The following is a 22758-nucleotide window of genomic DNA, read 5'->3' on the forward strand; positions in this document are numbered from 1 at the left end:
GCATTGCCCCCAATAAAATGCAGAGTGCCACAGCATTGCCCCCAATAAAATGCAGAGTGCCACAGCATTGCCCCCAATAAAATGCAGAGTGCCACAGCATTGCCCCCAATAAAATGCAGAGTGCCACAGCATTGCCCCCAATAAAATGCAGAGTGCCACAGCATTGCCCCCAATAAAATGCAGAGTGCCACAGCAATGCCCCCAATACATTGCAGAGTGCCACAGCAATGCCCCCAATACATTGCAGAGTGCCACAGCAATGCCCCCAATACATTGCAGAGTGCCACAGCAATGCCCCCAATACATTGCAGAGTGCCACAGCAATGCCCCCAATACATTGCAGAGTGCCACAGCAATGCCCCCAATAAACTGCAGAGTGCCACAGCATTGCCCCCAATAAACTGCAGAGTGCCACAGCAATGCCCCCAATACATTGCAGAGTGCCACAGCAATGCCCCCAATACATTGCAGAGTGCCACAGCAATGCCCCCAATACATTGCAGAGTGCCACAGCAATGCCCCCAATACATTGCAGAGTGCCACAGCAATGCCCCCAATACATTGCAGAGTGCCACAGCAATGCCCCCAATACATTGCAGAGTGCCACAGCAATGCCCCCAATACATTGCAGAGTGCCACAGCAATGCCCCCAATACATTGCAGAGTGCCACAGCAATGCCCCCAATAAACTGCAGAGTGCCACAGCATTGCCCCCAATAAAATGCAGAGTGCCACAGCAATGCCCCCAATAAATTGCAGAGTGCCACAGCATTGCCCCCCCGCGACCCCGTGCACTTACCTCACGGACGGTCACGGCACTCTGTCTTCAGTCCCCGGCTTCCAGCTTCCCGCGTCTCCATCCTCCCGAGTCCCGGTGCCTCCTCCTCGGCCAATGGCATGAAGTTGGCCTTTCGGCCAATCAGGAAGCGGGAGGACCCGCTCCCTGATTGGCCAGGAGGAGGACCCGTATGACAATAGCGAATTTTCATTCGCTATTGTCACACGATGGGCGTGCTCTCGGGGTGCACGCTCTGCTCCCTGGCCGCTCCGTCTGCGGCTGCGCCGTCTAACTAGGTGCTTGCGCGGGACGTAATTTCCACTGCGCGTCCGCGCACGCGCGCACCTTAAAGGGAACACTGGTGACAATATGTTTTTCCAAATGATACTTTGATAAAATGTATTATTCCAAACTTTTCCATTTCTTATGACCACTCTTTTTTACTCTCAGGATGTTGGATTGCACTTTGTGCTCTCAGGCCGTCTTCATGTCTATCAAGGGGTGATGGGGAGAGAGGACTCCTGTATCTTTGTGACTGCTCCCGGAGAAATGATTGGACAACTGACAGTTCTCACTGGAGAGCCTCTGATCTTCACTATCAGAGCCGTGCGGGACAGCTCCTTCCTGTGCCTGAGCCGCACTCACTTCTACCAGTAGGTCTCCCTGTACTCTCTAAGAGACCTTAGGTTGTTTTGTCCCCGTTAATCTTTTGTGTACTGATTAAAGGACCCCTAAACACACAATACATATAATTTATGATTATAATATATATTGTAAGCTGTATAGTGCACAGTAATGTTTTCCAAGACAAGGTTGGCATCTTTCCATTAATCCCTCAGACGGATGCTGTATCTCTTAAATTTTGTTTGCTTTGACCATTTGATTTGGAATGAATATAACTTCCCAAATGAAAAGTACATTCACTGTTAGAAATGTTTACATTTGGGAACATTTTTTAATCCTGCTTATTGAAATTTCTTGTCACTGTGGTTTTAAACTAACGTTAATTTGACCCCTCCAATGAGTACAAAATTGAACAGACGCTGTTAAATTAACCACTTCTGAAGGTTTTACCCCCTAATAACCAGACCATTTTTTGCGATACGGCACTGCGTTGCTTTAACTGACAATTAACAATAGCAACGCTGTACCCAAATAAACTTTATGTCCTATTTTCCCCCATAAATAGAGCTTTCTTTTGGTGGTATTTGATCACCAATTTAAAAAAATATACATATATTTTTTAATTTCTGTTCTAAAACTTACCCAATAAAACATTTTTAAAAAATCTAATTTTTAGCAGGACTGCAACATTGCGGCAGACAAATCTGACACTCGGTGTTGAAGTAAGAGAGTTAGCATAATAGCCAGGCAATTAGAATTTGCATAATAGGAAGTCTGCTGGGGCTTTTTCACTACTTCTCTCAGGAAAGGTTTTCTTTAACTTTGCTTTTAGCATACATATGTTAAGTGAAAATCTTGTTTTTGGAATCACCGTAAAATCCTTTTTTTGGGATCTATTAAGGTACACAGGAAGTCTTTTACCGTTGATTTATACTGTAGCCCACAGGGAGAATGGACACTTGCAAGTAAAAAAACTATAGGCTAGCCCAGTATAACCCCTCCCACTGCCAATACCAGCATGCCTTAGTTTACTAGCAAAACAGTACAGAGAGCATGATATAAACATAAAATGGTAGGACATGTGCCCTCAAAGGACCCCAAGAAAAGCATTTATGGTGAATACAACTGAGGGGTTGGCAACAAAATAAACAAATGCTAACAGGACCAAAGAAAACAGAGAACTAGAGACTGCCTGCAGCTCAAACAGCTACCTGAAGGACCTTATGTTCGAAGCTAATTTTAGATTGCATAGCAACCTGGTAGAAAACATGTAAACATAAGACCAAGTGCCAGCCTTGCAAACTTGAAAAAGAGTTGCTTGATGCCAAAATACCCCAAGAAGCACTCACAGATCCAATAGAGAAAGCCTTAACAGTAAAGGGTGGAACTTGACTCTTGAGACCATAAGCTTGGATTATGGTCTGCCTAGGCCACCTAGAGATGGTGGAACAAGAAGCTGGTTCAACCTGTCAAGGTCCATCCGGCATTAAAAAAAGGAAATTAATCTTCCTGAAAGAAGCATTGGCTGAGAGATAGACGTGCACAGCCAGACACGGGAGGGAAATTTCCATTTGGTGTACTAAAGCAAGACAGAGGGATGAAAGAAATATGTCTTGGTTGAAGACAGAAACTACCTTAGGGAAGAAGGAAGTCATGGGCCCGACTATTACTTTGGCCTTATGCAAACCCGGAAAGGGTTTCTTAAGCCGCCAGGTCAGACACTCACCTTACAGAGGTGATAGCAATAAGGAATACCACCTTGTGGCTAGGAGTAGAGAGAGAAATGTCAAACTGGGGTTTCTTATGTGAGAACCAGATTCAGATCCCACAGTCACAGGGAAATGAACTGGGAGGGGCAACATGGAAGTCTCCCAACCCAAAAGTTTTAATCAAGGAGTGAGGGGGCCAACAGTATGTCAAACAGAACAGAAAGGGCAGAAACCTTACCACTGATATTGCTGATAGCCAAATGCTGGCACAGACCCAGTTGGAAGGAGAGTGCTTGTCGAACAGAGAGACCCCTGGGATGGCAGCCCCGAGACTCACAGTTGAACTTTGCCCTCAGTCACCGATGATAGACCTTGCAGGAAGTGGACTTCCTACCATTTAGCATTGTAGGATGCAGCCTCTGTCTCAAAAACCTGGGCTTCAATAGCCATGGCATTAAAGCAAGCACCTGCAGGATGGCATTAAAACAAAAGATCTTGATGATCTAGAAGAGCCCACTGAGTGTCTGACAGGAATCTTACCAGGTTGATAAAAATAAAACAATATTCCAATGCTATCACTATAGAAGGAAATGATAAATCATTGCTGCAGATACCGATTAGTCAATCCATAACAAAAAACAAAATTGAATTAAGGTGGTGGTGCTGCGCTATCAAATATCCTAAAATATATAGATGGATATGTAAAAATGTCAGTAAAGGTGCATGTGCTAAAATTAATGCATAGCAGTAAATAACCATGTGCAAAAAGCAATAAAGTGCTGAAGATAAAAATGTGTCAATACATTTTTCCACATGGTTCCAGTAATCCATGTCCTTAGTCTACTTGTCTTCAGCAAACTGTTTGCAGGCTTTCTTGAGCATCATCTGTAGAAGAGGCTTCCTTCTGGGACGACAGCAATGCAGACCATATTGATGCAGTGTACGGCGTATGGTCTGAGCACTGACAGGCTGACCCCCCCACCCCTTCAACCTCTGCAGCAATGCTGGCAGCATTGATGCATCTCTTTCCCAAAGACAAACTCCGGATATGACGCTGAGCACGTGCACTCAACTTCTTTGGTTGACCATAGTGAGGCTTTTCTGAGTGGAACCTGTCCTGTTAAAATGCTTTATGGTCTTGGCCACTGTGCTGCAGCTCAGTTTTAGGGTCTTGGCAATCTTCCAGTGACCATTATGAGAGAGTGAGAGCGATAACACCAAATGTAACGCCCCTGCTCCCCATTTATACCTAAGACCTTGTAACACTAACAAGTCACATGACAATGGGGAGGGAAAATGGCTAATTGGGTCCAATTTTGGCATTTTCACTTAGGGGTGTACTCACTTTTGTTGCCAGCGGTTTAGACATTAATAGCTATGTGTTGAGTTATTTTGAGGGGACAGCAAATTTACACTGTTATACAAGCTGTACACTCACTACTTTACATTGTAGCAAAGTGTCATTTCTTCAGTGTTGTCACATGAAAAGATATAATAAAATATTTCCAAAAATGTGAGGGGTGTACTCACTTTTATGAGATACTGTATATACTGTGGCAGGGTGACCCGGCTGCACAAAATCAAGTACATGTGATTGCGGAGGAATAACAGAATGGAGGTCTGCCTATGTAAACAAAGCACACCGCTGTTCTGTCACAGAGGAAGAGAGAGGTCTTGTATTTCAGCTAAGCTGAAACACAAATCTCTCGTTTCCTCTAGTGCATCTACTCCCCCAACAGTTAGAAAGCATTCTCTAGGAGCATAATTAACCCCTTGATCGCCCCTGGTGTTAACCCCTTCCCTGCCAGTGTCATTTATACAGTAACAGTGCATTCATTTTAGCACTGATCACTGTATTAGTGTCACTGGTCCCGAAAAAGTGTCACTGAGTCCCTAACCTGCAACAATGCTACATAATATATCTAGATCAATGGATCAGGGTGGGTCACCAAAATAGCCTAGAAACTGCCAGTTATTGCTCTGTACTTCTTTTCTTGACTAGATTTCTTTGGCTGCCTTTTTTGTAATGTAGTTGAACAAATGAAAGGGAGGGATGACATTGCAGCTGCCAGACAAACAAAATGTATTTTCAGATCCTCTGATATGTGAATAATTTTGTTACCTTCAATAGTCATTTCAAAGCATCTTTTGTCATTTAGGATCCTGCGCTCCCACCCCCGAGTACTGCTTGCTGTGGCTCACTCTGTTGCTCAGCGGGTGTCTCCCTTTGTGAGACAAGTGGATTTTGCCATTGATTGGATTGGAGTTGAGGCTGGTAAAGAGCTGTACAGGTAAGGCCAGAGATGTACATTTATGCACTGTTGCAGAGCTAAAGACAGATGCAGGTGGATGGGTCAGGGGGGGACTTTACCTAGGCAAATCGCTTGACACAATAATCTGTTGACCTTCACGTAGCTTAAAAACAGAGGTCTTATATCCTGGCTTCTAATAGTTTTGAAGAGACTCCGCCATGTCACTGCTACAAAAATATTTTTTCTTAGTTGGTTCCTTTGCTCTTTTTCTTTGTAAGCTGTGCTTTTATCAATTTCATGTCATCTAGAGCCAGTTGAAGGGTGTCCTGTCTCCTGTCATAGGTAGTCAAAGTAGAGCTTAGCCAAACACAACTGGAAAAGGGGCCAAGAGAGATCCAGAGCTTTCTAGAAAGGCTGTAGTTTGCATTTGGCCAAGGAACACCTAGAGATCTCCCACAAAGAACATCAACCTGGAGGTGGGCAAGGAGAAGGCTAGTCTGTATTGCTCAGCCTGTTATCTTTTTAACTCTGCCCAGTAGAAACAAGCAAAATGTGATAATGAGATAATTATGAAATGTTCAATCAAATGTTTTCAGTTTCCTCTCTATGTCTGATTTTGTTTGTTTGTGTAGCACCCACTTAGGTAGGCGCTAGAGAGAGAGTATTGTTTCTGAATCCTGTCTGCTTACCAGAGGGATTGCAGGTAAATCTATATTACCAGAGAACAGGATCCGCTAGTGAGGTCTGCTCAATGTGCTCAGGTGCAACTCAGCCTGTCTGCAGAGTGTTTCACACTGGTCCAATAGGAGGCGTATTGGACAGTGGGAGGAAACCTGACGAATCAGTGCACAGGCGTTTAATACAGCCCTGGTGATTTGGCAGAGAAAAGTGCTTTGGTGCATGCTGGGATACTGTATAAAAGCCAGAAGCACATGTGCTTGGGGTCTTTTGTCTGGATAGCGGCTTCCCAGGGGGAGGGGGCAGCTGCCTCCTCCTCTGTAGAGGTGCCATGTGGTCTCAGGTAGTGGACCTGGGGGCCTAGAGAGCTAGAGAGGAACTGAACCCGGAGGTCCTGTGGAGCTGACAGGGAGAGGAGACACTGAAGGATCTGATTCCACAGTACAGTGAGCATAGATCTGTGTCAAGTGGCCTGACCTGAGGGGCATCCCTGCAGCTAGAAGAGTCAATGGATGGGTGTCAGTAAAGGGGAAGGGTATCCTGAAGATAATGTAGATCACCAAGTCTATTGCTGGAGAGCGAGAGCAAAGAGACTTAACCCTTTCCATAAATATTGCAGTATGGTTTAAGCAGTGACTGCTTCCACAAGCAACCTGGTGAGGCTAAGTGAGAGTTGTCTTTCTACAATGTACATAGTCACAGTTGGAGTATCCCACTTTTACCTTCTCCCATCCAAGTTCCACAATAAATACTAAAAAACCAACACCCCTGGACTGTTTATTGAGCAATGAGCCATTGGGAGTAAGGATGAATGTGTGAACTGTACCCTAAGTGACTGTGTGCTAGTAATCAGAGGAGGCCCAACAAGTCATCATACAGCAAGCCCTATGGGGACAGTGCTACATTTGCTTATTTTTTTCCCTCTCCTTTTTTTCTCTCCTTTACATTCAATCTGTCTTATTATCTCCTTCTATTACTCTCTCTTATCAGCCTTTTCTCGTTCTTACTCGCTTTTCTTTCCACATTAGTCCCCATTTCTCCCTATCTTTTCTGTCTTCGTATCACTCATGTTCTCCTCCTCTGTCTCTAGTTCTCTTTTTTGTTATCTTCCTTATCTCATACAGCTACTTACTCATTTTTTTCTTCTAAAAGTTTTTTTTTTTTGTATTTCCCCTATGTTTATACATCAAAATTACTTTTTTTTTATATATTAAGAAAGGGGGACCCATCTGACTGTACTTACATTGCCTTAAATGGACGTCTCCGTTCAGTGATTCAGCATCCTGATGGGAAAAAATGTGTTGTAGGAGAACATGGCCGAGGCGAGCTCATTGGAATGGTGAGACGTGGGAAATTTCATGTATTGTGGTTATTCTGTATAAATTCCCACAGCTGAAGACTATTCTGTTATAATGATTATTTTAGAGAAGCAATGTCTTTATAATCACATTGTAATACTGGATTTCACCAGCAGGTAGCACTGTAGGTCACTGTAGCTCACAGTCCTGATAACACATTAGGTTTGTGGAAGGGGGACCCCAAGGCAAACTCAAGCAAATGAGGGAATTTTATTTTAAAAATCCCTAGGGAAGAGAGAAATTCCACATATTGTGTCTTTGTGTGCTACTGGTTGATTAATCCTACTAGGTGAATCCTCTTCTGTTATACTGAGTGGTTATTCTGTATGATTTGCCAAGAGGTCAGATTATTCTATTACAGTGCCTTGCGAAAGTATTCGACCCCCTTGAACTTTGAAGTGGAACGAAATTTATTGGATATTTCAAACTTTTTTAACAAATAAAAAACTGAAAAATTGGGCGTGAAAAATTATTCAGCCCCTTTACTTTCAGTGCAGCAAACTCTCTCCAGAAGTTCAGTGAGGATCTCTGAATGATCCAATGTTGACCAAAATGACTAATGATGATAAATAGAATTCACCTGTGTAATCAAGTCTCCGTATAAATGCACCTGCACTGTGATAGTCTCAGAGGTCTGTTTAAAGCGCAGAAAGCATCATGAAGAACAAGGAACACACCAGGCAGGTCCGAGATACTGTTGTGGAGAAGTTTAAAGCCGGATTTGGATACAAAAAGATTTCCCAAGCTTTAAACATCCCAAGGTGGACTGTGCAAACGATAATATTGAAATGGAAAGAGTATCAGACCACTGCAAATCTACGAAGACCTGGCCGTCCCTCTAAACTTTCAGCTCACACAAGGAGAAGACTGATCAGAGATGCAGCCAAGAGGCCCATGATCACTCTGGATGAACTGCAGACATCTACAGCTGAGGTGGGAGACTCTATCCATAGGACAACAATCAGTGGTATACTGCACAAATCTGGCCTTTATGGAAGAGTGGCAAGTAGAAAGCCATTTCTTAAAGATATCCATAAAAAGTGTAGTTTAAAGTTTGCCACAAGCCACCTGGGAGACACACCAAACATGTGGAAGAAGGTGCTCTGGTCAGATGAAACCAAAATCGAACTTTTTGGCAACAATGCAAAACTTTATGTTTGGCGTAAAAGCAACACAGCTCATCACCCTGAACACACCATCTCCACTGTCAAACATGGTGGTGGCAGCATCATGGTTTGGGCCTGCTTTTCTTCAGCAGGGACAGGGAAGATGGTTAAAATTGATGGGAAGATGGATGGAGCCAAATATAGGACCATTCTGGAAGAATACCTGATGGAGTCTGCAAAAGACCTGAGACTGGGACGGAGATTTGTCTTCCAACAAGACAATGATCCAAAACATAAAGCAAAATCTACAATGAAATGGTTCACAAATAAACATATCCAGGTGTTAGAATGACCAAGTCAAAGTCCAGACCTGAATCCAATCGAGAATCTGTGGAAAGAACTGAAAACTGCTGTTCACAAATGCTCTCCATCCAACCTTACTGAGCTCAAGCTGTTTTGCAAGGAGGAATGGGCAAAAATGTCAGTCTCTCCATGTGTAAAACTGATAGAGACATACCCCAAGCGACTTACAGCTGTAATCACAGCAAAAGGTGGCGCTACAAAGTATTAACTTAAGGGGGCTGAATAATTTTGCACGCCCAATTTTTTCAGTTTTTTATTTGTTAAAAAAGTTTGAAATATCCAATAAATTTCGTTCTACTTCATGATTGTGTCGCACTTGTTGTTGATTCTTCACAAAAAATTACAGTTTTATATCTTTATGTTTGAAGCCTGAAATGTGGCAAAAGGTCGCAAAGTTCAAGGGGGCCGAATACTTTCGCACGGCACTGTAAAATGGCTGCCATAGAGATGTACTGTGTCTTTATATTCACATTGTAATACCAGATTTCACCAGCAGGAAACACTGTAGGTGAATATAGATCACGGTCCTCAGCTTCCCAGTGAATAAGAAAATTTTTATTGTAATTGAAATCAAATACCGTATGTTTCAAGAAATTGCTGTATAATGTAATTTCAGTGTTGAGAGATGCAAAACTTGCATTGTTGATTGTCAATATTCTCTGTGATACTACTAACAACAGGTGGAAGCCCTAACGCACAAGCCAAGAGTGACCTCTGTGATCGCAGTGCGAGACTCTGAGCTGGCAAAGCTCCCTGATGGAGCATTGTCCTACATTAAGAGAAGATATCCACAGGTACATTTTAGGGCACAAAAAGCAAGTCACAGTATTTAGTAAAAATGTACAAATCCATCATCACAGGCCAAGAGGTTATGTGGCATTAAGCCAGATCTTTTTCTTCTGCGCATTTAAACTTTTTTCATTTTTACACAAGAAAATAAAGTTATTACAAGAAGCACACACACTCTGAGTCTTCGGAACTGTTTGTACGGTGAAAAGGGGAATTTATGGTTTCAATTAATAAACTGGGTATCATTTTAAAATTAGGGGCAAAAGAACTACATACAATCCACATACATTATTACTGCTTTCATTGTCATTTGAAGGGCAGCTATTTTTCCCTTCTGTACTAATCAATGTAGGGCAGTGAAAGCTTTCACAGCATTACACATTTCTTGTCTTGGCTCTATTCTTCAAAATATTGCATGCTAGAGTGGAGAAGAAGACACCAGCATGAGTTTTGTTGTAGAGATCATAAAAGTGCTGTACACAATGAGAACTGGAATCGGCTGTTTGGCTATTACCATTCCTTTGGTTTGCCCCACTAGTGGTTTATAATGATTGAGCTCATAAACTAAGCTTAAACTTACACATAAAAGTGCAGTTCAGAGGTCACACATAGTCAAGGAACTAGCTAGAGGGCCAGGGCAGGTGTAAGATATTGGATCTAATTCAGGCTGATTAACCAGGAGCAACAGGGGGTTAGACTTGGTTACTTGATAACTAGCCAATCCACAGAGTAGCAGATCAGGGAAATTGGTAAAAGGGTAATTGGAAATTGGGGTAATTTCAAGAAATAGAAGTCACCTTTCCTCTGGAAATTGACAGTGCAGTATGTTAGATTTATATCTAGCGCCAGTTGACACCGGATTTTCTTCAGTATGTCCAAGACTCCAAACTTTAGTTCTAGCTATGCTCATGCAGATGGTGCAGACTCGTTCTAGAAATGGCATCCCTAGCTGCAACAAGCAGGGGACAAATATAAGATAGTGAGTTAAAGAGCAGCCAGCTGCTCAGCTGCAGCTAAGCTGCAGAATGGCCTAGTTCTGAAAGTTCCTAAATGAGATTCTTTCTGGAAAGGACCAACGAATAAAATGAGAGCCATCAGCAATAGTCAGCTTTATAACATATTGATCTATAAAATAATTATTTACTAATCAAATTTACAACTAAATTGACATAGAATACCTTGTGTAACTTGTCTGCAGGTGGTGACAAGACTAATTCACATGTTAAGCCAGAAGATCCTTGGAAACCTTCAAGAGACACAGGGAGATGTGGCAGGTAAAATAATTTTTAAGGCTGAACTGATAATCTTGGCCTCCCTTTGTTCACAGACATGTATGCATGTCTGGGCCTAATGCATGCTGGTGCAATTGTCAATATTGTTTCTAATGAGAAATCACATACCAGAACAAAGAGATAGTTTTAAAATTGGAGACTATTTATTAAAAAGGTAAAAATGTAAATAACGATTATATGAATGTTGTACTGCCGGATATTTGAGAGAAATAGGCCTTTTGTGTACATAGAAAAAGTATTAGATCTTTGAGTTCAGCTCATGAAAATGGGGGAAAAAACAAAAGTGTTGCATTAATAATTTTGTTCAGTGTACTTTAGATTTTTTAATAGCACAAAGAATAAAAACCACAGTTGTGATCAAATACCACCAAAAGAAAGCTCTGTTTGTTGGGGGAAAAAATGCCATAAATTGTACTTGGGTACAGCATTGCATGACCGCGCAATTGTCATTAAAAATAACGCAGTTATTTATTACTTATAGCAAAAAGTGGCCTGGTCATGAAGGGGGATAAATCTTCCAGAGGTCAAGTGGTTAAATAGCATCCGTTTTTCAATTCCAGAGCTGAGTCTATAGTTGAGATTTCAGACTGGCAAAGGAAATGGGAAGACAAACTCTTACTAAAGATTAATGACATTGTACGATATGTGGATGCTGTCCCTTTGCCATCACTTTCTTCAGTGGACCGAGACATGTTGTTGTTGGAGGATTTGAGGGGAAGCGACTAGTCTGTTCCCTAACTCAAAGGCCCCTGGAGAGGATGGGTTGCCAATAGAGGTGTACAAGACCTTTGGGGCTGAGATCTTAACTAAATTGCTACAGGTGTTTAATGAAGCCAGGGCCAGTGGTTGCCTTCCTCAGAGTATGACCAGGGCTTGTATTATCCTGTTGCCAAAACCTAGGAAGGATCCGCTGGATCCAGGGTCCTACAGGCCCATTTCGCTTTTACAGAGCGACATTAACCACTTTACCACCGGAGGATTTTGCTGTCTTACGTCTGGGCCACTTTTTGCGATTCGGCATTGTGCGAATTTAACTGACAATTGCGCGGTCGTGCGAAGCTGTACCCAAACGAAATTTACGTCCTTTTTTTCCCCACAAACAGAGCTTTCTTTTGGTGGTATTTGATCACCTGTGCGATTTTTACTTTTTGCACTATAAACAAAGAAAAGAGCATAAATTTAAAAAAAATAGCAATATTTTTCACATTTTTTTATATGAAATTCCCCCCCAAAAAAATGTAAAAATCAAAATTTTTTTAAATTTTTGGCCAATTTGTTTTCTGCTACCTATGTTTGGTAAAAAAAATCACAATAAGCGTATTTTGATTGGTTTGCGCAAAAGTTATTGCGTTTACTAACTAAGGGAAAGATTTCTGTCATTTTGTGGTGTTCTTTTTTTTTTAACGAGTAATGGCGGCGATCTGCGATTTTTTTTTTTGCGGGACTGCGACATTGCGGCGGACAGATCGGACCCCTGACTGACATTTTTGACACTTTTGGGGGTACCAGTGACATTACTGCAGTAATCAGTGCTATAAATATGCACTGTTAATGTAAAAATGACACTGGCAGTGAAGGGGTTAATTTTATTGGAGAGGGAGGGGTTAATGTATGCCTGGTGCTTACTGACATGTGTGGGGGGAGGTGAGTCAGTGACACAAGGACAGATCCAGGGTTCAGCTATGCTGAACCCTGCAATCTGACCCTGCCTGTCACTTCGGAGATCCGCCCACTTGTGTTTACACAGGCGGGCGGATCTCCACACTCGATTCCCCGACTATCGGGGAAGAGCAGCGGTGATCGCCGCTGCTCCTTCCCTGGCCCAACTCCCGCTGTGACTGAATACAGCGGGAGCGCGCCTCCGGCGGCGCGCGCGCGCCGCTTAGAAGGGGGAGGGTCTGCCGACGTAAGTCTACGTCGTCAGACCTACAAGAGCCACTTTGCCGCAGTAGTATCAACGTGAGCAGCGGTAAAGTGGTTGAGATACTCGCAAAGGCATTGGCCCTGCGACTAAACAAGGTTATTGTGTCTATCATACATGATGAGCAGGCAGGCTTTATGGCACAAAAATCGACATCAATTAACCTATGCAGACTATTCCTAAACTTACAATCTAAAGGGGATAATGTGGGTGAAAGAGCTTTGCTCTCGCTTGATGCTCATAAGGCATTTGACAGCATTGAATGGAAGTACTTGTGGTCAGTAATGCATAAATTTGGCTTTGGCCAAGGGTTCATCTAATGGAATCAATTACTTTATTATACCCCAAAGGCGGCCATTAGGGAAGTGGCCAGGATGTCAGCCTGCTTCGATCTCCACAGGGGAACAAGACAGGGCTGCCCTCTGTCACCGCTCTTGTTTGTGCTGTCTATTGAGCCTATGGCTGCGCTCATTAGATCCAATGCGAAGATTTGTGGGTTTAAATATGGACAGGTACAATAAAAAATAATGTTATACGCAGATGATACCATGCTCATATTGGGTGATACTACAACCTCTCTTAAATAAACAATATCAGTAACTCGGGTTTGCACATAAACTGGTCAAATTCCTCCCTGATGCCCCTGGATGGGGGCCTGGAGGTTACATCACAGGTTACAGCTAACATACCCATTTCCTCTCAAATTAAATATCTCGGTATTCCGGTCACACCTCGACCTTTGGACTATATAACCCTAAATCTGACCCCCCTGCTTGCCAAATATAGAGATATGTATATAGTAAAATATGGGCAAAACTTAAAATGTCTCTGGTTGGTCGTACCAACCTTATTAACATGATCCTCATGCCACAACTGTTATACATACTCCACAACTCCCCAGTGGTTATCCCACTAAAAATGTTTTGTATCATTAACACTATATTTAGATCTCTTCTGTGGTTAACCAAAAACCCAAGGGTGAAGTTGGAACAATTTCAAAGACCTACGGATGCAGGAGGTTTGGCTCTTCCCAACCCCTGGCTTTATTACCTGGCCTTCCAAATGCATCATATCGCACGCTCCATGCACTCCTCCACTAATGAAAGAGGGACCAATCCCTCTGTTAAAATAATTACCCGCACAGTAGGGGTGAAAAATGTGGCATGTGGTTTGGAGGGACTTAAGTTTTGCAAAGCCAACAAACTATACCCCACTTATACCTTAATGCAAAAAACTTGGAATATTGTTAGGCAGTTGCAACAGATAATGTGTTTTACTAAATTTAGTCCCATCTGGAACAATGGGTACTACCCGGATTGGGATAGGATGGATGGTGGTGTAAGGTGGGCCCGATTTGTGGGTACAATCGGCCTCTCCTGTATGAATGTTGATTCATACAGAGGTTTCATCTCCCAATGTTACCCAATGCTACAAAACAATTTCCTAAAGGAGCACCCCACAGTGGGAGGAGGCTCTCCTGGCAGTCAAGCAGTGCTCCCTGAATGTGGAACATCATCTGTCACAGATATATTTACTCCTACGGGTCCACTACACCCTAGTGAGGCTATTCTGCATGGGAAGAAGGGAGGCCCCTACATGCTCCAGATGTAATGGAGACCGATGAGACTTGATTCACCTTATGTGGTGCTTCCCAAAGCTGCATAGATATTGGAAAGAGGTCACTGCCACCATTGCAAAGGTCTTTCAGGTACATATACCTATGGATCCAAAAATCTGTGTGCTGGGAATTCTTAGTGACCTACAGTTAGAGGATACACCCAGGCAGGCCATAGCGAGGGCATTATTTCAAGCCCGGAAGGTAATACTTCGCCATTGGATCCCTGCAGACTCCCCTACCTCGAAGGAATGGTTAGTTCAGCCCACATTAAAAATATATTTTTCAGCACAGAGGCTGCTATGATAAATTCAATAACCAATGGGCACCTTGGTTAGACACACCTGGTCTAGCACCAGTGGACTTGACTATGGACTGGTTGGTCATTGGTAGAGGGTAATTATGAATTGGTTTTAGATGTTACCCTTGGGTAATGGGGTGTGGGGTTATGGGCATATTAATGCATGTCGTGTTAATGGACGTGTTAATTTGAAATAAAAAAAAGATTAATGACATCTAACCAACCTATACAATAGAAACATTAAAGAGAAGTATCTATTATAGAACGTTCCAGACAAGTTCAACTTAATCCTCCTCACTGTATCTTTCTATTAGATTCTGGAAATGTGGCCAGTAACCTGAGTACAGTCTGTGTGTTACCTTGCAGTAATAACATCCCTCTCTCTGCCTTTACTATGGAGCTTAAAAATGCTCTGGACACAATAGGTAAGATGTGTGGCAAGAAAATGCATGGTACAACTGCTTTCCTCTGTGGTGTTGGAAGAGTTAATATACTGACAATCTACCTCTTTCAGGCCCAACTCTGGTTCTTACAAGTGACATCATCAGGGCGCGGCTTGGAGCCTATGCCTTGGAAAGGTTTGTAAGGCCCCTCTGTGCACAGAGGCCTCTGCAGGGTAAAATGTGTTAGAAAAGCTTGGCTTCCTGGTGGCATAAATGGTATTGGTGTAAACTCTGTCACCTAGAGTTCTGTTGACTAGAAGATTCTAAAAACTGAAAAGAAATGTAAATAATTGTCGCCATTGAGTAAGACCTGTCATTCCACTGATGTGTGCAACTTGCATTTTATGCTATAGTCGCTGTGTTGATTGGGTAGAGCCAAGCTGAGCCAGTTTGGTTGGGGTCATATTGTCAAGATGATTTACCTGAACTTGGTTATTTCCCATGCAAGGCAATATAGCACATACTAACCTTCCTTTTACACCCCTAATGAGACCAAGGAAGGACACCACTGTGTATAATCTAGTTCGATCTCCAATCAAAGCTATCAGAAGGTTGACTATCTCCCCATTGCCAGTGCTTGGCCAATCACCAAGTTCCAGCACTGTCATATAGATCGAGTTACATGCTGCTGATACCTTTAAAGTGTTACTAAACCCAAAACAGTAAAATCAGTGTGTATATGTAATAAGGTATGCTTATGATACTCACTGTGGAACCTAAGGGGTTAATCCTCTGCATTGTGTATAAAGGCTGTGTGATCCTGTCTTCTCTGATCTTCCCCTTCTTTAACTGACTCCAACCCATCTTGTGATAGAAAAGAGCATTAGGAGTCAGGCTGCACATGCTCAGTTTGGTGTTTATTGCTAGGCAGTTTTTTTTCTTCTTCGGAGAGTACATGTGATCAGTACAGGGCCAATCAGCACTGTCCAGACAGAGGGTCAGGGATCCCGCAGCTTTATAGGACAATCAGGGGAGAATGAAAGCGCCTCCTACAAGCTTAAGCAGACACTGATACAAGTCACAAGACTGCTATATACTGCTGATGAGAAAAGGTATATAGCAGTTTATATTTACTAAAATAATTGCATTTCCATGTTCTGTGTACTGTGAAAGACCAGATATAGTGAATGCAGGTTTCCTGGTTTAGTGACACTTTAAGTACTGGACGGTTGATTAGAGTATGTGCTGCTGGAGAGGGGTTTCAAAATAGATCTGTTGTTTTGTGCTGTGTAGGCAAAGTACAAGTTGGCTTTAACCACTTGCCGACCGGCAGCTGTAGTTATATTGCGGCAGGTCAGGCTCTGTTAGGCGAAACGACCTACCTGTACGTCGTTTAGTGTAGCGGTTAGTGGGGGTGCGCGCGCCGCCAGAGGTATGCGCATGCGCCGATTTGCTAGAGGGGGAACCAATCAGCGGGTCTGGCTGACACAATGTCTGCCGGGCACCCACGATAGCTCCCCATAGAGACAGAAAGGCGGCCTGACATGGCACACCACTGTTCTGCCAGTGATGAACACAGGATCCTCTCATTTAGGAACACAGGTCTCTGTGTTCATCCAGCAAGTCCATCCCCCACAAAGTTAGAAAGCATCCCCTAGGCACACATTTAAACCTTTGATTGCCCCTGCTGTTAACCCCTTCCCTGCCAGTGTCATTAGTACAGTAACAGTGAATATTTTTAGCACTGATTACTGTAGTAATTTCACTGCTCCCCCCCAAAAGAGTCAGTTAAGTGTCAGATCTGTCCGCCGCAATATCCCAGTCCCGCTAAAAATTGCTGATTGCCGCCATTACTAGTAAAAAAATAAATAAAAAAAATAAAAATTACATAAATCTTTCCCCTAGTTTGTGGACATGATACATTTTGCGCAAACCAATCAATATACACTTATTGGAATTTTCTTTAACAAAAATATGTAGCAGAATACATATTGGGCTAAATTGATGAAAAAAATTGTTTTTTTTTAATTTTTTTATTGGAAATGTTTTATAGCAGAAAGTAAAAAATATAAGAGGTGATCAAATACCACCAAAAAAAAAGCTCTATTTGTGGGAAAAAAAGGCCATCAATTTTATTTTGGTACAGTGTCGCATGGCCGTGCAACGACAGCACGCTCCCGCCCCCCACTCAGCAGCGGGGGAGCCCATGCGTGTGTCAGGCGGTTCTGATTGCCGCCTGACACTCTCGATCGTTCCCCCCTGAGAGGGAAGGATGGTCGGCTTTTGTAAGCACAGCCGACCGTCCTTCTCCCTGAAATTATCGTAGAGCTCATGTGATCCTGCTATATAGGGTCGCATGTCTCTGTGATCATTTCACAAGTCCAACTCCCCCCCCCACAGTTACAATCACTCACCTAGGGTCACATTTAACCCCTTGATCACCTATACTGTTAACCCCTTCCCTGCCAGTGTCATTATTACAGTACCATTACATATTTATAGCACTGATTACTGTAGTAATGTCACCAGTCCCCCCAAAAGTGTCAAAAATGTCAGTCAGGGGTCTGATCTGTCCGCTGCAATGTAGCAGTCCCACAAAAAATTGCAGATCGCCACAAGTAAAAAAAAAAAAAAAAAAATTAAAAATTAGCTAAATCTTTCCAATGGTTAGCAGACGCAATAACTTTTGCGCAAACCAATCAAAATATACTTATTGCAATTTTGTTTTACCTAAAATATGTAGCAGAAAACAAATTTGGCCTAAAATGTTAAAAAATTTCGATTTTTAAATTTTTTTTTGAGAATGTCATATAGCAGAATGTGAAAACTATTGTTTTTTTTTTCCAAAATTGTCACTCTTTTTTTGTTTACAGCACAAAAAATAAAAATCGCACAGGTGACCAAATACCAAAAAAAGAAAGCTCTATTTGTAGGAAAAAAAGGACGTCAATTTTATTTGGGTACAGCATTGCACGACCACGCAATTGTCCATTAAAGAAATGCAGTGCAGAATCACAAAATAGGGCCTGGTCATAAAGGGGGGAAATCCTTCTGGTCTTAAAGTGGTTAGGTGTAAGGAACAAGAATTATGGACAGTCCCAGACAGACAGTTAAATTAAATTTCCCTAATGGTACACAAATACTGAAATCATCACAGCTACAACTCCTGCATTCCTATGTAACAGATTTAAAACTGAACTTCAGGCACAAAACTTTCATTGAAAGACATCTTTGTGCGCAACAAATGACTTTGGAAACTGAAATATAAGCTTGTTAAAAGTAGCAGTGACTTCTTCACTGTACTTCACATAGACTATGCAAGGAGCAGAGCTGTGAGAAGGACACAGTAGGTCCTTCCATTACACCCTGCCTGCAGAAAACTACAGTAGGGGACATAGACAAGACCAGTTACCCTCCACAAGGAGAGAGTGCAGGAGTGACGTTTTCTTATTGCAGGAAGTTCCTGCACAGAGGCATAGTGTCACACTGGATTACTGCACTGATCGGGAAGAAATACACACAGCAAACCAAAAATTCAAGTAAGCATACAAATGGCTCTTGTATTTAGACAAAGTTTGTTTATCCCTGAGTTCAGCTTTAAAATCTGCTTATCTTCTAGATGGCCATTTGTTTGGTGAAGGCAAGACCCAATGGTAACCGCACCTTACACTTATTTCCATTCTTTGGCAGTACTCATGAGTGTCAGCTGTCAACTTGGTTGGCCCAGCAGGAAGATCTTCACCGTATTGTCCTCTACCAAACTGAATTCTCGCTCACACCATGGACTGTACGCTGCATCCGCCAGGCAGATTGTGTTTTGGTGGTTGGGCTGGGAGAAGAGGCACCAGCAATTGGAGAGGTAAGACAAAGACATGTTATGGAGCTCTAGAAGATCATATTGAACTTTTACACTTGGGTTGAACTTACATAGTTACATAGTAGGTGAGGTTGAATAAAGACAATAGTTTATCCAGTTCAACCTGTGTAGGTGTGTGTGGCTGTAATCATCTAACATAGCCCTTAATGTCCTGATCCTTGAGATGTACGCCTAAGAGTCTTTTGAAAGCCAACATACTTCCCACAGAAACCACCTCTTGTGGTAGAGAATTCCACAATCTTGTAGCCCTAACAGTAAAGAACCCCCCACGTTGCCTGAGGTTAAAACACTTCTTCTCTAATCGCATTGTATGCCCTCGAGTCCTCATGCAATCCCTTCGACTGAACAGCTTTTTTTCTAAGCTGAGATCCCCATTGAGATATTTATAAATTGCTATCATGTCCCCCCTCAGACGTCTATTCTCCAGGAAGAATAAATAGAACGATTGCAGACGCTCTTCATAATTAAGGTCCTCCAATCCCCTAATCAGTTTAGTTGCCCTTCTCTGGACTCTCTCCAGCTCCAACACATCCCTCCTGAGGACTGGCGACCAGAACTGGACAGAATACTCCAGATGCGGTCGGACCAGAGTTTTATAAAGTGGAAGGATTATAGTCTTATCTCTGGAATACATCCCTTTCTTTATGCATGCTAATATTCTGCTGGCTTTGGCAGCTGCCGCTTGACATTGCATGCTATTGCCTAATCTATCATCAACCAAGACTTAACCAATGCCTTAATAAAACAAGCAATGCTTCTGTGTTTAAATGTTGCTTGCCAGTATTGGACTGTTTCTGCTGCAAAATCTTCCTGCAATTCTTTATACAGTTTTCCTCTCTTGTATTGACCTGCCTGTTCATAGGAAATATCTGCCCATCCTTGGCCAACCTAAATAACTTTTGCTTTTTCCTGCTCCTGTTCTTCAAAAATCAGCAGACTTCCACAGCTTCAGCCTCAGCTAGAAGGTACCTGTGGCTTCTAAACCAAATCGTGAGCTAAAATCTAGGTCTGAAATCTGTGGACAGAAATAGCTGACATTTTGCAGTGAGGGCTGGATCTAGTTAAATCCAGCAAAATACTACAAAATTACCTGTATGCTTTACATATTAAATTGTCATTTAAATTCACATTACACATAATTTTCAATTGCTGTAAAATTAAAATGTCAAATTTCTCCTCCTATAACAGTGGCAATCTTCTATTTGTACTTGTAATTTCCCAGAATCCTCATCTCCCTGGTCCTGTAATTGGCATACTGCCTGCATTAAGCTTAAGGACAAATTACAGATATTTGCACTCACACCCTCACAATTTCCTTATGATTGTTGCACCGGGAGTTTCATCTTTGCCCATATTAGCAGATGACTGAAGTTCCTTTTTATAACAACACTGGAACTGATCATGTTACTATAATGTAGTCCAAATTTCCCACACAGCACTCATTTGGAAGGTTTAAATGAAAGTGGTATTAAACTTTGCTACATTTTCTTTAAATGGGGTCTCGGGGGGGGGGGGGGCGGTATGCCATAATGTGCTATGATCACCGCATCTGGCTTACGTGTCAAATTGTGCTCTTCACTGCTGTGGTGTCAGTGCTTCTGCTGGTCCCAGGCACTTCCATCTTCCCCTGGTCTTCCTTCTGAGATCTGTCTATTTGGCTGCTTGAATGGCCGAGCTACGCAGATGTCATCATCAAGGTTAATTCCACTTTAATGGAGTTAAGAAGAGGGGGAGGTTTTGTTGTCCACATCAGGGAAGCAGCCTAGGGTGACAACACTGATTCTCTATAGATCAGGGATGCTTAACCTTTTGAAGAGTGAGGGCCACTTAAGTGACTTGGTAACCGGTCACGAGCTATGGGGTTTTATCATTCCCAAAATGCAAAAATGCAAATGAGCCCTTACTGTCCTGAGCCATCTTTAAGGCTGCTTTTACACTGATGCACTGCAGTTTACCTGCACCACGGATGCAATGCAGTGCATCTGGGAGTTTCCTGCGGGTAAGTTGCACTTTGCCATTGACTTCTATTACATCTTGTGGATATTGTGCACTTTCAGAAAAAAAGATTTTTTGTGCACTTTCAGAAAGCGCAGCAAACCTCCATGATATAATAGAAGTCTATGGCCCAGTGCAGCTAATCTGCAGGCGCACCGTGCTATACTTGTAGATCAGTGTCAAAGCAGCCTAATAACCCTTTTTTTTATAAGTGCTTATATGCTCATTACAAAAGTGCTGTGTATGTGGTGTTTAATTCACTGGTGTTTTCCTCTTCCAACTTCTGCTGGCATCACTCTTGTTGCCTAGGTTATGTGTAAATATGCATACACCCCGATCATTGTAGTAGTATGTACTTATACACATCTAGATCTGAGAGATCTTACACAAAAGAGGTAGTTCCACCCGCAATACACATTTATTGAAAGGGTTACAAAATATATATACAAATTACACACTAAACAGTATTTACAACACATTAATAGTATAAATCCTCTGGCTTATATGATATTTACAAATTACCCACAACAACCATATTTACAATTCAATGTACAAGCATAGAGTTAGTTTTCCTTTCCACTTCAGGTCGGGGCATGGTGCCTGCCGTGTGTCCCCACACAAAAGAAGAACATAGCTTGGTGACAAAGCATTATATCCACTCTCTTTTCTGTACTGTGGCTAATATAACTCTCCCTAATTGGTCACTGTACCTAGCAAATGTATATTGGGCACTACACCTAAAAAAGATTTCTCCTCTGGGTGGGATTTTAAGGGCAATTAATGCAAAGAATTAAAAGAGATAATAGTTTATTGAAATACAAAAATTACAAAAATTATTCACAATAACATACAAAAAAATACAATACATAAAAATAAATTGGGCCAACAATTGCCCTTGGTACATGAGTGGAGACCCCAAGAGTCCCCATGCAGAGGGAGAGTTGGATTCTCCCTCTGCATGGGGACTCTTGGGGTCTCCACTTATGTACCAAGGCAATTTTTGGCCCTATTCATTTTTATGTATTGTATTTTTTGTATGTTATTGTGGATACTTTTTGTAATTTTTTAGGTGTATTGTATAATTATGGGATGGTGGCAATTTTTACCAACCGTGGTTTGAGATGCTCATTTATCATGTATATTGGGCACAGCCTTATTGGATGAGTCAATGAAGGCTGCTGTTTACTATCCATGTAGTAATTAGGGTAAACAAAAGGCCAACCTTTTAAGTGGAACTAATTACAGTAACACCAACACAACACTCAATACTTTTAGCCCCCATTCACATTAGGTCGCTCCGACTTCGGGGGCGACCTGTGAAGTCGCGTGCACCGTGACTTCAGCGCGACTTGCACGGACTTCATATAATGAATGCCTATGCAAGTCGCCTCCAGGTCGCCCCGAAGTAGTACAGGACCCTTTTTCTAAGTCGGAGAAACTTGTGTCGCTCCTATTAGAACCGGTCCTGTACTACTCAATGGACCCGACGGTGTGCGACTTGCCAGGCTGACCAAGTCGTCTGGCAAGTCGTAATAGTGTGAACTGGCTCTTAATATATTTCCTTCTAACTGAAATATATTTCTAATTACAATATTATTTATAGCTGTTAATGGAGATTTCACATAAACCCATTATGTAACACTCTCCAGGCTGCTAGAAAGGTCCCAGGTAAAGTGCACTAGGTAACTCACTCTGTTAAAAAAAAAGTGCACTTTGT

The 22758-nt window shown here is 42.3% G+C and overlaps 1 protein-coding gene across 2 annotated transcripts in view; it reads left to right on the forward strand.

The window, feature by feature from the left end:
- Nucleotides 1–22758, forward strand: part of LOC309553278 (patatin-like phospholipase domain-containing protein 6) — a 108242-nt gene that overhangs the window by 50671 nt on the left and 34813 nt on the right. For both annotated transcript variants that reach the window (XM_082254284.1, XM_082254283.1), the window contains 8 exons: nucleotides 1229–1431; nucleotides 5271–5402; nucleotides 7257–7380; nucleotides 9549–9662; nucleotides 10856–10931; nucleotides 15101–15211; nucleotides 15301–15364; nucleotides 18860–19028. In XM_082254284.1, coding sequence (XP_082110410.1) covers nucleotides 1229–1431; nucleotides 5271–5402; nucleotides 7257–7380; nucleotides 9549–9662; nucleotides 10856–10931; nucleotides 15101–15211; nucleotides 15301–15364; nucleotides 18860–19028 — 993 coding nt within the window. The remainder of the gene's footprint in view (nucleotides 1–1228; nucleotides 1432–5270; nucleotides 5403–7256; nucleotides 7381–9548; nucleotides 9663–10855; nucleotides 10932–15100; nucleotides 15212–15300; nucleotides 15365–18859; nucleotides 19029–22758) is intronic.

This window comes from Pelophylax lessonae (assembly GCF_965119305.1).
Source record: "Pelophylax lessonae genome assembly, chromosome: 4".
Taxonomy (NCBI): Eukaryota; Metazoa; Chordata; class Amphibia; order Anura; family Ranidae; genus Pelophylax; species Pelophylax lessonae.